Source organism: Neospora caninum, chromosome VIIb (assembly GCF_000208865.1).
Source record: "Neospora caninum Liverpool complete genome, chromosome VIIb".
NCBI classification, from domain to species: Eukaryota; Apicomplexa; class Conoidasida; order Eucoccidiorida; family Sarcocystidae; genus Neospora; species Neospora caninum.
In genome coordinates, this window is record NC_018394.1 from 3,409,211 (window position 1) to 3,421,733 (window position 12,523).

At 55.9% G+C, this 12,523-nt stretch overlaps 1 protein-coding gene across 1 annotated transcript; it reads right to left on the bottom strand.

Moving 5' to 3' along the window:
• Positions 1–480: 480 nt before the first annotated feature.
• On the bottom strand, positions 481–8,527 carry NCLIV_028280 (conserved hypothetical protein; the record flags this gene model as incomplete). Its single annotated transcript, XM_003883022.1, has 14 exons — positions 481–599; positions 720–780; positions 1,397–1,568; positions 2,111–2,325; positions 2,519–2,641; positions 3,138–3,241; positions 3,568–3,692; positions 3,807–3,869; positions 4,227–4,294; positions 4,750–4,840; positions 5,259–5,407; positions 5,972–6,247; positions 6,680–6,913; positions 7,433–8,527. The coding sequence occupies 14 exons, from the start codon at positions 8,525–8,527 to the stop codon at positions 481–483; spliced, it is 2,895 nt and encodes a 964-aa protein (XP_003883071.1).
• Positions 8,528–12,523: the final 3,996 nt, after the last annotated feature.

The following is a 12,523-nucleotide window of genomic DNA, read 5'->3' on the forward strand; positions in this document are numbered from 1 at the left end:
AGGCAGAGCCTTCGAGAAGGGTCAGCGATCACACCGAGGTTCGTTTCTCGGTTCAAATGGTCCGTTTAAAGACGCGCAGTCCCACCGTGTTTTTTATTGGGGAGCGGAAATTCCCGCCTCTATACACTCGCGACAGCCTCGGCTGACCACGGGACACACACAGGAAATGACCCAGCCCGCGCAGAAGTGGAACTGCACACGCCTTGCGCACATCCCTTTTTGCGAGAAGAAAGTTCGCTTCCCTCCCGACTCGAAAAACACAACGAGCACAAACAAGAACATGCACTGCAGAGAGACACACACATACAGACCACGAAGAGATTTTTGAGACCACGCACACCAACGAGCCGCGCAGAGAGAAAAAGAAGTTCGCCCAGAAACGGTTTTCGGCGCAGTCAGAAATTTCTTCGGCGAGGCACACACCGCCGCTTCGCCGTGAACACACTGAACGCGGTTTAGAGAGAGGCAGGGGTGGAGGTTTCAATTCTTTCGTCGTTGCGCCTGGAAAAGCGTCTGTTTCATTCGGTGCATTGTCCCGTCAACCTCGGCCAGACGGCTCTCGAGGCACTGCAGCTGCTGCCGCTCTCGGGCAGTTCGGCCTGAAAACAAAGAAAACGCGGGAGGCGCTTCACCGTCAATTTCGTCTGACTTGCGAATTTCTCTCGATGGAGACTCCTCTCGCTCTGGAGGCTTTTTTGCCTCTCGGCCCGTCGCCTTACCACGGGCGGAAGGAATCTTGCTCAGTTCGCCTTCGATGCGCTTGCGCTCCGTTGCCAGCAGCTGAAAGAACAACGGGAAACCGGAGAAAAAACCCAGCGTGAATGGCCAGGACACCGCCTTGAGCACCTGTCGAAAACGGGATTTCCTGGCTGGTGACCCCGCCTTTTCTTCCTTCCTCATTTACTACCTCAGCCCTCCAAACGCAACTCTCTGCACACCCGCCACTGCCTCCCCTCCCCCAGGGTTGTCTCTCCTCGTCCCCTTGTGCTCTTTTTAGAGCAGAAAAGAGCAGTAGGCGAGCATCCGTTTCCACTTTTGCGCAAACTGGAGGCGCCTCTTCAAAAGCGGATGCACAGTCGAATGGACACACCCGGACCAGCGGAATCGCGAAACGCCTCCGAGGATTGCTGTACACCACCCCACCCCGCTGGACTGCTAAAGACAGCTAAAAGTGTTGGATTTCAATATCCTACTACATTAAGGTTATTCCACATCGGTTATGTTCTAGGCGTAATCTATGGATTACTGTTATCACTCGTATTAACGGCGAGAGAAAACTACTACTCAGATGCTAGTATGATCAGTACCATCGTACTGGGAGTGATACTCTCTGAGACAGACCGAGCCCCCCCTTCCCTTTGCCCCATCGCTTCTCTCTCCTTTCTCGTGGACTCACGAGCAACTGAGACTCGAGGGAGGCAATTTGCTCGGGCGTCTCGGCTGTCACGGGGAGCGCGGCCGCGGGCGAGATGCCTCGGGTAGGACCGCTTTCTGCGAGAGCGCCCAAAGCTGCCGCTTGCCGCAACTCGCCGTGGTACCCCTCGTACATGTACGAGGGATGGTCACCCCTGAAAACCCGGAACGAATCGCAGGCGCCAACAACGCGGCGAACACACGTGTGCACAGTCAACCTGCTTCGATGCTATTCCCCGCTCGGTTTTCTCCACCCCTAGCTCTGTCTCGAGTCTTTGTGGGGGCCCCTGAAGAGAAAGTGCTGGAGGCATAAAACCAGACCAGTAACTAAGATAAGAATACGACGACAAGTTTAAAGAATGTGGCATTGTTACGTAAATACAACCAGAAGGTTGGCTTAGAAGCAGTTTCCCTATCCAGTTAACATGATCTTTTCTCCTGAAGAAATTGGTTTAACAACATCTGTCATCCTTTTTTACGCCCCATCTCGCTCTACAGATCCTTCCTTTTCCCAGGCCCCAACTGCACACATACACACGTCTGACAGGAGTAAATCTCTCCACCCAGCTGCTTCCTGCGGTTCTCTCTCACGCCCAGGGATTATGAGAGGCGCTCCAAGGCCCCGCCTGTCCTCCCACGGCCTCTACCCCTCTCTGCTCTCGAGGTGCGAGAACCTTTTTGCCGTCTCCTCGCTCACCGCATGCCGACGCGCGAGGCGACAGTGGGGTAGTGCACGTGCTGAATGGGGTTGGACGCATCGCCCGCAGCTGGCGGCGGCTGCGTGCGTCGCCCCGGCGGATTGATCGAAGTCGGACAGCGCAGGGCCGTTTGTTTTGCGCGGAGCGTCGGACTGTCAAAGGCTTCGCGATGCAGATTCGAAGGCGGGATCGACGGGTCCTCGACGCACCACGGCTGGCGGCGACAAACAGAGCGCGCGCGGAAAAAAAGGCGACAGGTGCACTCCGCGCGAAACAGAAGCCGAAGCGCGCCAAGACCCACCGCAGACTCGTGAGAGGCGACGCTGGAACGGGCGAGCAGTGAGAACAGGGGAAGGCGGAAAGAAAAACGGAGAGGAAGACAAGTCGAGTGGAGAAAAGAGACTTACTTTTCCTGCTGAAGTGAAGCATCGACGATTGAAGGTACCGGTGAGGGACGGACAGACGGACGCATCGTGCTCCGTCATCATGGGATCCTGTCGACCTCCCGCGGGGCCTCCGACTGGTGGAGTCTGTCAATCAGACAAAACGCAGGGAACAGGCTCCGCCCGAACTTCAAACAGAGACTGAGAGAACCGACCGCAAATCCCCCCCCCCCTTGAAGAGATCTTTTCGGCCGATGCCGAGAACCAAGCGGCCGACCAGCGCGAGGATCGCCCCCTTCCCAAAGGGCCCGAGGAAGAAAGAGGAGACGCTGCGTCTGTGTGGCGCAGAGCGGTTTTCACAAACGTTCCAGATTGAACGACAGCCACACACAAAGTCCCGGAAGAGAAGGCAGAAGCGAGGAGAAGAAGGAGCATTTCTGCGGCCCGAGAGAGTGCGTGCACGCGCCAGAGAGGGAAATCGCCGCCGAGAAGCGAAAGAAGGGAGGGGGAGGGGGGGAAACGAAAAAAACGAAGCACCATCGAAACTGAGGGAAACGATCCGATCCACGTAATAAGGAGACAGAGCGGGGCGACCGCGCAAGAAAAAACAACCCGAGAGGGAAAAGAGACCGCTGCCATTTACCTCGGAACTGTAGAGCTGCATCGCCAAAGGGTTGTCCGGCGAGGGAGCGGTCGACAAGGAATTGGGCCTTGCAGGGGTGTAGGGTGGAAGAGATCCACAGGACCCTGAGGAGGCAGAGAAACACACGCTTTCGCTGCATGCTGAGCGGCCTTCACAATCCCTAGAGAAAAAGAGACACGAGCGAGCGAGGAAGAGAGCGGCAACAGCGGAGAAAGCAACAAAAAGGGGCGACCGTTGTGTGTGTGTGTGTGCGTGTGTGTATCAGCGGAAGGCCGATCTTCTCTCTCGGTCGCGAGGTGCGAAAAAGGGAGGCGGAGAAAGGAGAAGAGAAAAGCGAGAGGAGAGCGGAGAGGCCGAAACAAAGAACCATCGGAGATGCACACGAGGAGATCCACAACCACTATCACCCTGATCTCTAAAAAAAGAGTACCGGCAGAGTTCCGTTCCTTGATGAGGCGACTCAGTTCCTTGCGCAGATCGGTATTCTCCTGTTTCACCGTGATCAAGTCGTTGTGGAGAGCCTGTTGGTCCAGCTTCTTTGTGTAGTCCTCTTTGCTGCGGAGAAAAGTAACGGAGAAAGACGCGAAGGGCGCAGAGAATAAGAGACACACTCACAACCGTCGGGTGTCTCGCCTCTCTCACACGGACCGTTCAGCGACAGCGACTTACTTCTGGTGACGCAGCTCCGCAAGCAGCGTGGCGTTCTCGTCTCTCAACCGCTTGACTTCCAGGCTGCACATGCGCGAACCCGCAAAGAAGATGGACAAACTCTCGCCCGAAGCGGTACACCGACCTCAAGAAATCAAAGTGTATATACACCGGCTGTAGGTGCAGAGACAAATATGCAGACATGTGCATACACGTGAATATATATATATATATATATACATACATACATGTATGCCCATGTAAAGAAATAAAGATATATACATGTGTGCCCATGTAAAGAAACAAAGATATATACGTGCACGGACCCCTCCGGTGTCCCCGTTCTTTCGGGTCTCTCTCTGCGCTTCTCGAGTATCGAAACCGGGATAGGGGCCGCGTCGTCCGACACGCAATTTTCCCCCAGCCTAGACTGAGCCTCACTTTTGACTGTTGAAGTCCTGGAGAGTCGTTCGAAGTTGGCACTCGACGGCGTCCAAATGCTTGATGCGCTGCAGGCCAGCGGATGCATGCAAACAGAAGGGGACAACAGAAACGTGAGGCGCACTGAGACCGACACAAGGAAGAGCCGCGTGGAGCGAACCGGCCTTGCCTCGAAGAAGAGACTCTCTCTGGCGGAATGGGACAGCGGAAAATTTCTCCAATCCTCACAGGAGCGGACACATGCAAGGGCTCGCGGCGCTTTCCGCATGACCCAAAAGGACACGCCTCCCCACAAAAACCGCCCCTCGGCCGGACAGCTGCGAGCGACGAGCATCCACTCATGCGTCTCGAGACACTTGTCTGTGCACCGAGAAGTGGAGAACCACGAGAGTTGGTTCTCCACTTTTTTGCTAAAGCGAGGCACGAAAAAGGCATCACCACTGAGAAGAAACCGAGAGCACAGCGCGATCCGCATGGGACGAAGACGAACAAAGACTCGGATCGACTGGGTTCGAGACCTTACGTTCCGAAGAGAGGTTATTTCGTCTGTGTGACGCCTCTCTGTGGTCTCCTTCTCCTCTTCGAGCTTCTCTACGCGCTGCGACAATTTTTGTCTGAAGAGAAAACCCGAACCCCGCCGAAAACGCAGTTTCCGGTTGATTGGTGGGCATAGCTAAACACTGTCCAGGAATCAAGAAGCTTAGATGGAATCGGCCTCATTTGTAGGTGGAAATACGTGCTTGCGAAAACATGCATGCGTCACATGCTTCTAGGGGTTTCTGTCTGTAGATACCTAGACAAAAGGAAGAAACACGCGTTACCGTTCATCTACCGGTGACGGGCCGTCCTCTGCCAAGCAACCTGGCACACGTCCTGGTGACTCCGTGAGATCCCATCCTGCCTGCGTCCAGAGGCCATGCAAGTCGCTTTGGCCTTAAATACAACAGAACCGGGTGAAAATCTGTCTCGCCTTCCCTCCCCCCGCTGAAAGGTTGCCTGCGGAGAGACATGCGTCGGAGTGCGCGTACGCACCGTTCATCGTCCTTGCTTTTGTCTTCGTCGATTCTCTGTTCGAGGTTCTTCCCATGTCGTATGGCGTTGTCGAGTTCGTTCTGCAGGTGCGCATTGGAGGCGCACAGACCTGCCTGGCGCTCTTGGAGTTCGCGGAGCTCCGCCGCGACCTGACCGGAAAGGACCGAGCACACACGCACCGCGAGAGGTGCACTTGAAGCAAGAGCGGGCGACGGGCTTGGACACTCAGCGAGACACAGAGAACAAAACCTTTCCTGCCCATAGCATCCTTGGGAGGAAAGCGGCGCGGAGGTCTCCGGAGGGACAAAGAAACCTAGGCGTGGCGAGTTTTTCCCCAGGGGACCACGGAAAACCGGAAGTGTTTTCAGTTACTGCGTTGGGGATTGACTGATTGGCACAGGTTACGCAAAAAACCCTCTGAAAATCCTGCTGATAAAGCTTCCGTAGCCACTTTTTCAGTAATTGAGAGTTGAGAGTATTCCCGTCCGAAGGCGGCTGCCACAAAGGCATCGAACGCTGGGATATACCTCACGAAGTTCTGTCATATACGCGCTATGTGTCCCTTGCAGTGTCCATTTTTCCTCAAGAGCAGCTGTCTTGTGGCCGAAAGGCGCGAAGGGGGATGTCCTTTTTCCGCATGCTTCGCCAGAGGAGAGTGTTTCGTTCTCCCTGTGCGTTTTTTGCGCCCCGCCCTCGTCTCCGTCTCGACTCACCCGTTTCCACTCACGCTCCGCAACCGCCCGTTTCTCGTCGAGAACCTCGACCTCTCGCTCCAGGCCTCTTCGCTTCTGCGCGAAATTCGCTGCGAGTTGCTGTTCATGTTGCAGCTGAACCTGCAAGCGGTCGTTCGAGGCCTTCAGGCGATCCAGGCGAAGCTGAAGATCCTCTTCTTTCGCGCGTTGGCTGCAAGTCTGTTTCTCCAGGGACGCCAGAGCTGCGTGGAGACTCGCGTTCTCCGCCTCCAAATGCTGCACTTTGGCAGCGAGGGCCTAAAAAGCGGAAAGCGAGAGAAAGAAGGAGTGACGGGTAAGAGGGAAAAAAACGCGGCAACCTTCCAGGGACGGAACCCCTCCTATCGAGTCTGTGGGTGTTGCCTCGCGCTGTGTCTGACGGCTCAGACCCGACGGAAAAAAGGAAGGCCGACCCGAGAAAGGCGGAAACGGGAACACAAAGGGAAAACGACGGTAAAGAAGACTAAGCAGAAAACTCCACGAAACAATTTTGCCGTTCTCTCCCGTCTCCACCACCGACCCTTCCGCATTCCCTTTGACAGCACGCGGCCCAAAGAACGTCGAGAAAACGGTCATATTTCGACAGCGTCTTAAGGAGCAAACGCACGTGCCAGGAACCAGGCAGACCGCGGGAAAGACCTCAGGTGGTTCGTTTCGCACCCCTGTAAACTTCCATTTTTTGCCACGGACCTCGCGTTCACTCTCCAGGAGGCGCGCTTCGTGGAGAACCTTTTGAAGCTGGTGCTCCTTCGCACTGGCTTCATGCTGGAAGCGCTGAGTTTCTTCCTGGGCATCTGTCTTCGATTCGGAGATGCTTCGGATTTCAGCCAGCGCCTGGCGGTGGCGCTCGTGCATCTCCGCCAAGAGAGCCTTTTCTTGCTCCTGCAACTCAAACACGAGTCGGCGACTGTACTCGCGGGACAGCTGCAGAGATACGCAGACACGTGAAAAGCACACGAACCATCGGCACATCGAGTCGGGACACCACAGTCCCGCCCCCACCACCGGCAGGCAGTTCTGCATGTAGGAGACTTGTGCACAAATCAGACCCATCGGCTCTGACTCGGCAGTGACGCGCCTCAAAACCTCCCTGGAGTCAGGTCCACAGTAAAATGAGGATGTGGATGAACGATCGTTCTCGACAAAAAAGGAAAGCCATCTGGAGCATCTAAAGGAAGGGAAAACGGGGTTGAGAGGTTCCCGACTGCGCACTGCCGCAGGCCGCGGGCTACAGCGGACATCTCCCTCGTGTTGCCTGCCGTTGACGAGATGTGCCTCGTCGAGCTGTTCTTGCCGTAGCGCGTTCCGTCCGGCCTTTTTTTCGCTAGGAAACGCACGCCGCTGTTCACACACGCGTCACGGGTGTCCCGCGCCACGCGTTCGAGAAGTGGTTCACCAGTGTCGAAATCCCTGGCCCGCACGCCTTCCGAGCCTCCCTCTCACCTTTTCTGACGCGTGAGCCACGGCTCTTTCCAACTCGCGTTTGTGCTCCGCGCGCAGCCGCCGTTCCCGGTCGATCCATTCCTCCTCCATTCGCTCCTGCATCTCTGTGAGTCCTTTGGGAAAAGGAAATTGCCCGGGCGGCGCGCCGCCTTCCCCGCGACGCTCGTCTACCCATCGGCTGTGGCTGTACACCCGAGGTTCGCTGACCGCGTCGGGCATGTGAGTCTCTGTCTCTCGCTTCCTGGCGGGACTGGGAACCCGAGAGACTTCTCGGCGCGGGCCAACGGCGGCGCTCTGGACCATCTTTGGAGTCGACCAAGGAACGGACTGCTCGCCTCCCGTGGCAGTCTCAGAACCGGAACTTCCAGCCCGTTCTCCCACTTTCTCTTGAGATACCTGCACGGGCGAAGCCTCCTCCTCGACCGTCACGAAGCACTCAATTTGGTCAGCGTCGGCCCCGACAGCTGTCGCGGCAGCGGCGACCGCGGCGCTCGCTGCGGCGAACCTCACGGCACCTTTTTCTTGGCGTTCGTTGTCCTTTCGCGTTCTGTCGACTGCTTCGGCATACGTGACGGGGCGAGCTTGCTGGCGAACGCCAATGCGAAATTTACTGGGCGCGTCCTCGAGTTTCCGCAAACGCGTATCCGTCGGCGCGGGAAGAGGGCGGAGAGACGCGTCGGCGACAGCCTCGCGCTTTGCGGCGGCTGAAATCGAGGGGGGCGGCGACACCCCGAGGTCGACAGGTTTCGCGAGTTCGCCCAAGACTTCGTCCAGACCGTCTCTCTGGCGGGAACTTCGAAACTTCGTTGCCGGAGATTCGCGCGGCAGCGCACCCGCGGATTCGTCTTCTACCTGCCGAGTAAACGGCGGAAAACTGACTGTGAGACGATTGTCGTTTGGGGAAACGGACGGATCAAACAGGATCTGCTGCTGAAGATCCAGCGCCTGAAGCTCGGAGCCGAGCGCCGACAACTCCCGACAGATCCCCAAACGCGGAGCCGAAGACGGCGAGCCGCCACGAGAGGAACGTGCGTTGCAGTGGGTGGCAGAACGCGAACTTCTGTCGCCCCCTGCATCAGCCGAACGCCCCTTCATAGCCATCGCAAAAGAGCCCAAGTGTACAGACACCGCTCTTGCTCGCAAACACGAACCGCGCGACTCTCTCTCACGCGGCGCCGAGACCTGGAGTTGTGTGCCGGGCGCGCTGGGCTTGCCGGACGGCGGACGAAGAACGCGCACAGAGAACGGGTAAAAGTGCGTAGGAGGCCGCTGTCGAAAATGGGAAACCTCGGGAGGAAGCAAACCGTCACGGCGCACGCGCGGCGAGGAACCGGTGTCGACCTGAAGTTCCCCGCGGAGCAGAAATTTTCGATCCAGTCTTTGGCGTGAACTTGCGTTCTGGGGGACGTACGGCGGAATGAACCAAGTCAACGGGAAAAATGTCTAAGCTTCGCTAAATGGAGCAGCGGCTCGAGTGACGGGGTAGCCTTAACCCGGAAGACGAGAGCACAGGTTCAGACGATCGAAACAACGGACGAATACACGCCTCAAATCGGAGCCGGCGGCCGAAAAAAGGGTAGACCGAAGAAGGGAGGGAGAAAGAAAAACAGGGAACTCCTTGCTGGGGCACAGCCCTAAACGTGCTGGAAAGGCCCTGAAGTGCGGCTCTTTATCCCCGGCAAAGCAGACAGAGAAGCCGGTTGGAAGACGTGCAAGTCGCGCAGGAGAGACCGTTCCTGGTTCGGGTGGCTAGAACAGACCTTTCTGCTCGGCGGGGAACGACTTGAGAAGACGAGCAGTTCGCCGGAAAAAACAGAGAACTATCGCTTTTTTCACCCGTTTTTAGCGCCCACCGTAGAGACCGAGTTCTCTCTCCAAGAAAAAAGAGGGAACGCACATGATACGCGCGATTCAAGTCCACCATCGGTGCCTCCTGCGCGAGTCGTGTCTTGAAGGAGGATTTGAGGTGGGCGGCAAGAGGGAATTGGCTTGGCGCGGGGCTTTTCCTGTTTAGGACGAAGACATCCGTTTGCACGCGTAGTAGCTGCTGTGTCTTTTTGTCTACTCTTTGTGCAACGAGAGAGGCACGGGGGGCTATTCAAACACCTCTGCGAGAGGAAGGCTCCGTAGAGAAAAAGGGAATTTCGTGCCCGGAAAATACGCAGACGGGGAACATGCTTCTGGGCGACACTTGGGACAGCTCCTGGTCGCCGCGTGCGAACATGCTAGCGCAGCACATCCTGTGCTTCGATCCGACTCACGAGATCTTCGCGAAATCGAAATGGCGAGTGGACTGGCAACAACGCCCAGAACTTGCCTGACGGGAAGGCCCACTGCCCCCATGTCTAGAACGATTTGTGCAGAGAAGCGGAGCCCCGGGGTGCTTCAGAATCATGTTCGGTAAAATGGATTCGGACGTTGCCGCGGCCGTACTTGCAGCCACTCAACCTTTAGCCCGACAAACGACGCCCCCGCTCCTTCGAGGAACGAAATTATGAACGAACTGCTACAGAAACCAGAGAACCCGCGTTGTGCCGCACATGCATTGCAGGCAGTCTTATGCGTTGTTGAGAGCTGACCGGGGCCCACGCACGGTTTTTTGAGTTGTTTCCCCGTCAGACTCGCCGGTGTGCCTGTTCATGATCTGTTCACGATAGATCCGAAACACTCCCTTTCCCACGAAGAAAGGAGTGTGTAGAACCAGAACGTCGAGCAATTCGTGCCCGAGCGGCTTCGTAGGCTTCCGATGCAAAGCTGGGTAGCCATGGTTCCCCAGCTTCTTTCTAGGAATCCACGCGAGGGAAGAAGACATGGGGGCAAATGATATTTCGAAATACTTCCGAGGGCATTGAGGCGAGCGACTCCTCAACTCTTCGCTAAATCTGGACGTCTCCTTGGCAACGTCCTCTGGCCCGTGGCAGCTCATATGGATTGACCTGAAGCAGCGCAGTGGCTTACAAGTTTGCAAAGCAAGAAAAAGTGCAATCCACGAGAGAACCTCGGAAATCTACTCTCGTGATTATGATGGGAGAGACTGGCTAATGTGCGCATGGTGCGGCACAAAGGGAGCAGTGGAGAATGATGTCGCGCCGACTGTTCATACCACGGACCAGGACGTAACATGTTTTCCAAACACGTCAGCTTTGTCCGTGCCAGCATAGAGCTCTCCGACGTTGTCATCTTAGTCGAGGCAGCAAGAACCACGGCCATCTGTACGTTTCACCACTTTACTGATCAGGCGCAACGCTGTCACGAGTTCGAGGGATGCCTCAAGATAACAGTGGGAACACTAGCTTCCCGTGGTTGGGGGACGTACGACGGCCTCTACCGCCGGGAGATGATTGTGCGCGCGGACTACACGTAGGTCATAGGTGTCGTGAAAGCGGCTCTTTTGGAAACAACAGGAGCTGACCGACACGGCAATGAACACAATTTCCCAATGCTCACCAGGCTAGCGACTTGCTGAACGGAACAAAAGTTGAATCAACGAGAGAGCATCGGCGTTCACGCGGGATATGCTCAACTACCATGGTGATTGGGGTACGTCCGTCACAAATAGCCGCTGTATGCCGTCACGCTTTTGGTTGCGAAGAGAGGAACGTCAAGATGCTAAGCTTTGTTGTACAGGGACTACAGAGGCGCTCACATTTTTCGGTGTGCTTCCGACAGATGCAACTGGAAAAGGCACAGGGATTGTGGCCTCTGGAACCCCAGCGGCGAGCTGCGCCTCTGAGCATGGGTGTCGGTCTAATGTCCCGTTATAGTCTATATTAATCACGTGGCGTTCTTAGGAAAACGACTTCCGAACCCCCAACATGGATTGCTACGAAGAAGTTGCCAGGCCTCCATACAAAGCCAGCTGTTTGTAGACACTTAGGAATTCCATTTTTTAATGTGGAACAGGGGCAATCCAGCTCAGAACCGTTGCTCCAGCGGCGACTCGGAGCGAAAGCCATCCCCAGGCTACAGCGTGGAATTGCCTGATAGTGGCTGTTGACTTTCCCTTCGACGAGCACACGGGCGAAAACGCGCTGCCATTCCTCGACACAGCACCACACATCGAGGAAAACACCATCTTTTTTCCAAACCTATTGCCTTGTCCAAACTCACCCTTATTCCCCCGGTTGAGTAAGCACATGATCCACAGAGGTCCCCCGCATGATCATTTGAACCACCGATCCATTATATCGATGTCGAGTTATGAGAAGTAACGCACACCAGAAGATACAGACTGCGCGCTTCCACCGGGGTAAGATTTCAATTGTTTTCCCGGAGGCATCCAGCTTCCTGAGGTAGTACTTGGAGCCTGCTGTTCCCAGTTCAACCTTTGTGCAACATCGAATTGAAGTCGTGTTTTGTGCGGACCGTACGAAGAGCACACGCCATATTTGGGATTTGAAGAATGCGCACTGATTAAGATAGCATCCCGTGTGCGAAGTTTTGATCACTGTAAGCGTGGTGCAGAGCCCACCAACGCATCTGACGTCCCGCAACACACATTTCTTCCCCTTTTGTGGAGCTTTTGTTTACAGTGTTCGCCCATGGATAGAACTGTTTGCGTACCTGTATTGCCTCCAGGAGCGAGGGCTCTTTTGGCGTAGCACACCTCCCACCTCCGTGGCTGTCAAAGGTGGTCCTTACCCAATGGAACGCCTTCCAGACCCCATTCAAAATTGCACGCTTTTCCGGCACTGCGCTCACTTCCTGCTTAAATCGTTTATATCTGCTCGTCCCGACGAACCTCCTGGAGGATTCCAAGCGGGTTCGAGGAACTGCAACAGACTGTTTTTGAGATTTTGACAGTGCCCACTGGTGTGACCGTTCCGTGGACACGCTCGTGTGATGTAGCAGCTGGCCGCCAAGGCATCGTGCGACATTTCGCCTTTGGGCAGGCGTAGGCTACTTTCTGTGGGACGAGATGCGCAGCTCTCAAACTTACTTTTCGTACACAGCTAAGGCGGACGGTTTGTGTCTTTTTGCTAAACGCCTGGCCCAACTTTTTGGAATTGATATGCGCGTGCAAACGTTTCGCCCTTCGCTCTTTCCGAGTCAGCGTGCCCGAGGGAACGCTGAGGCGGGAGACATCTACCA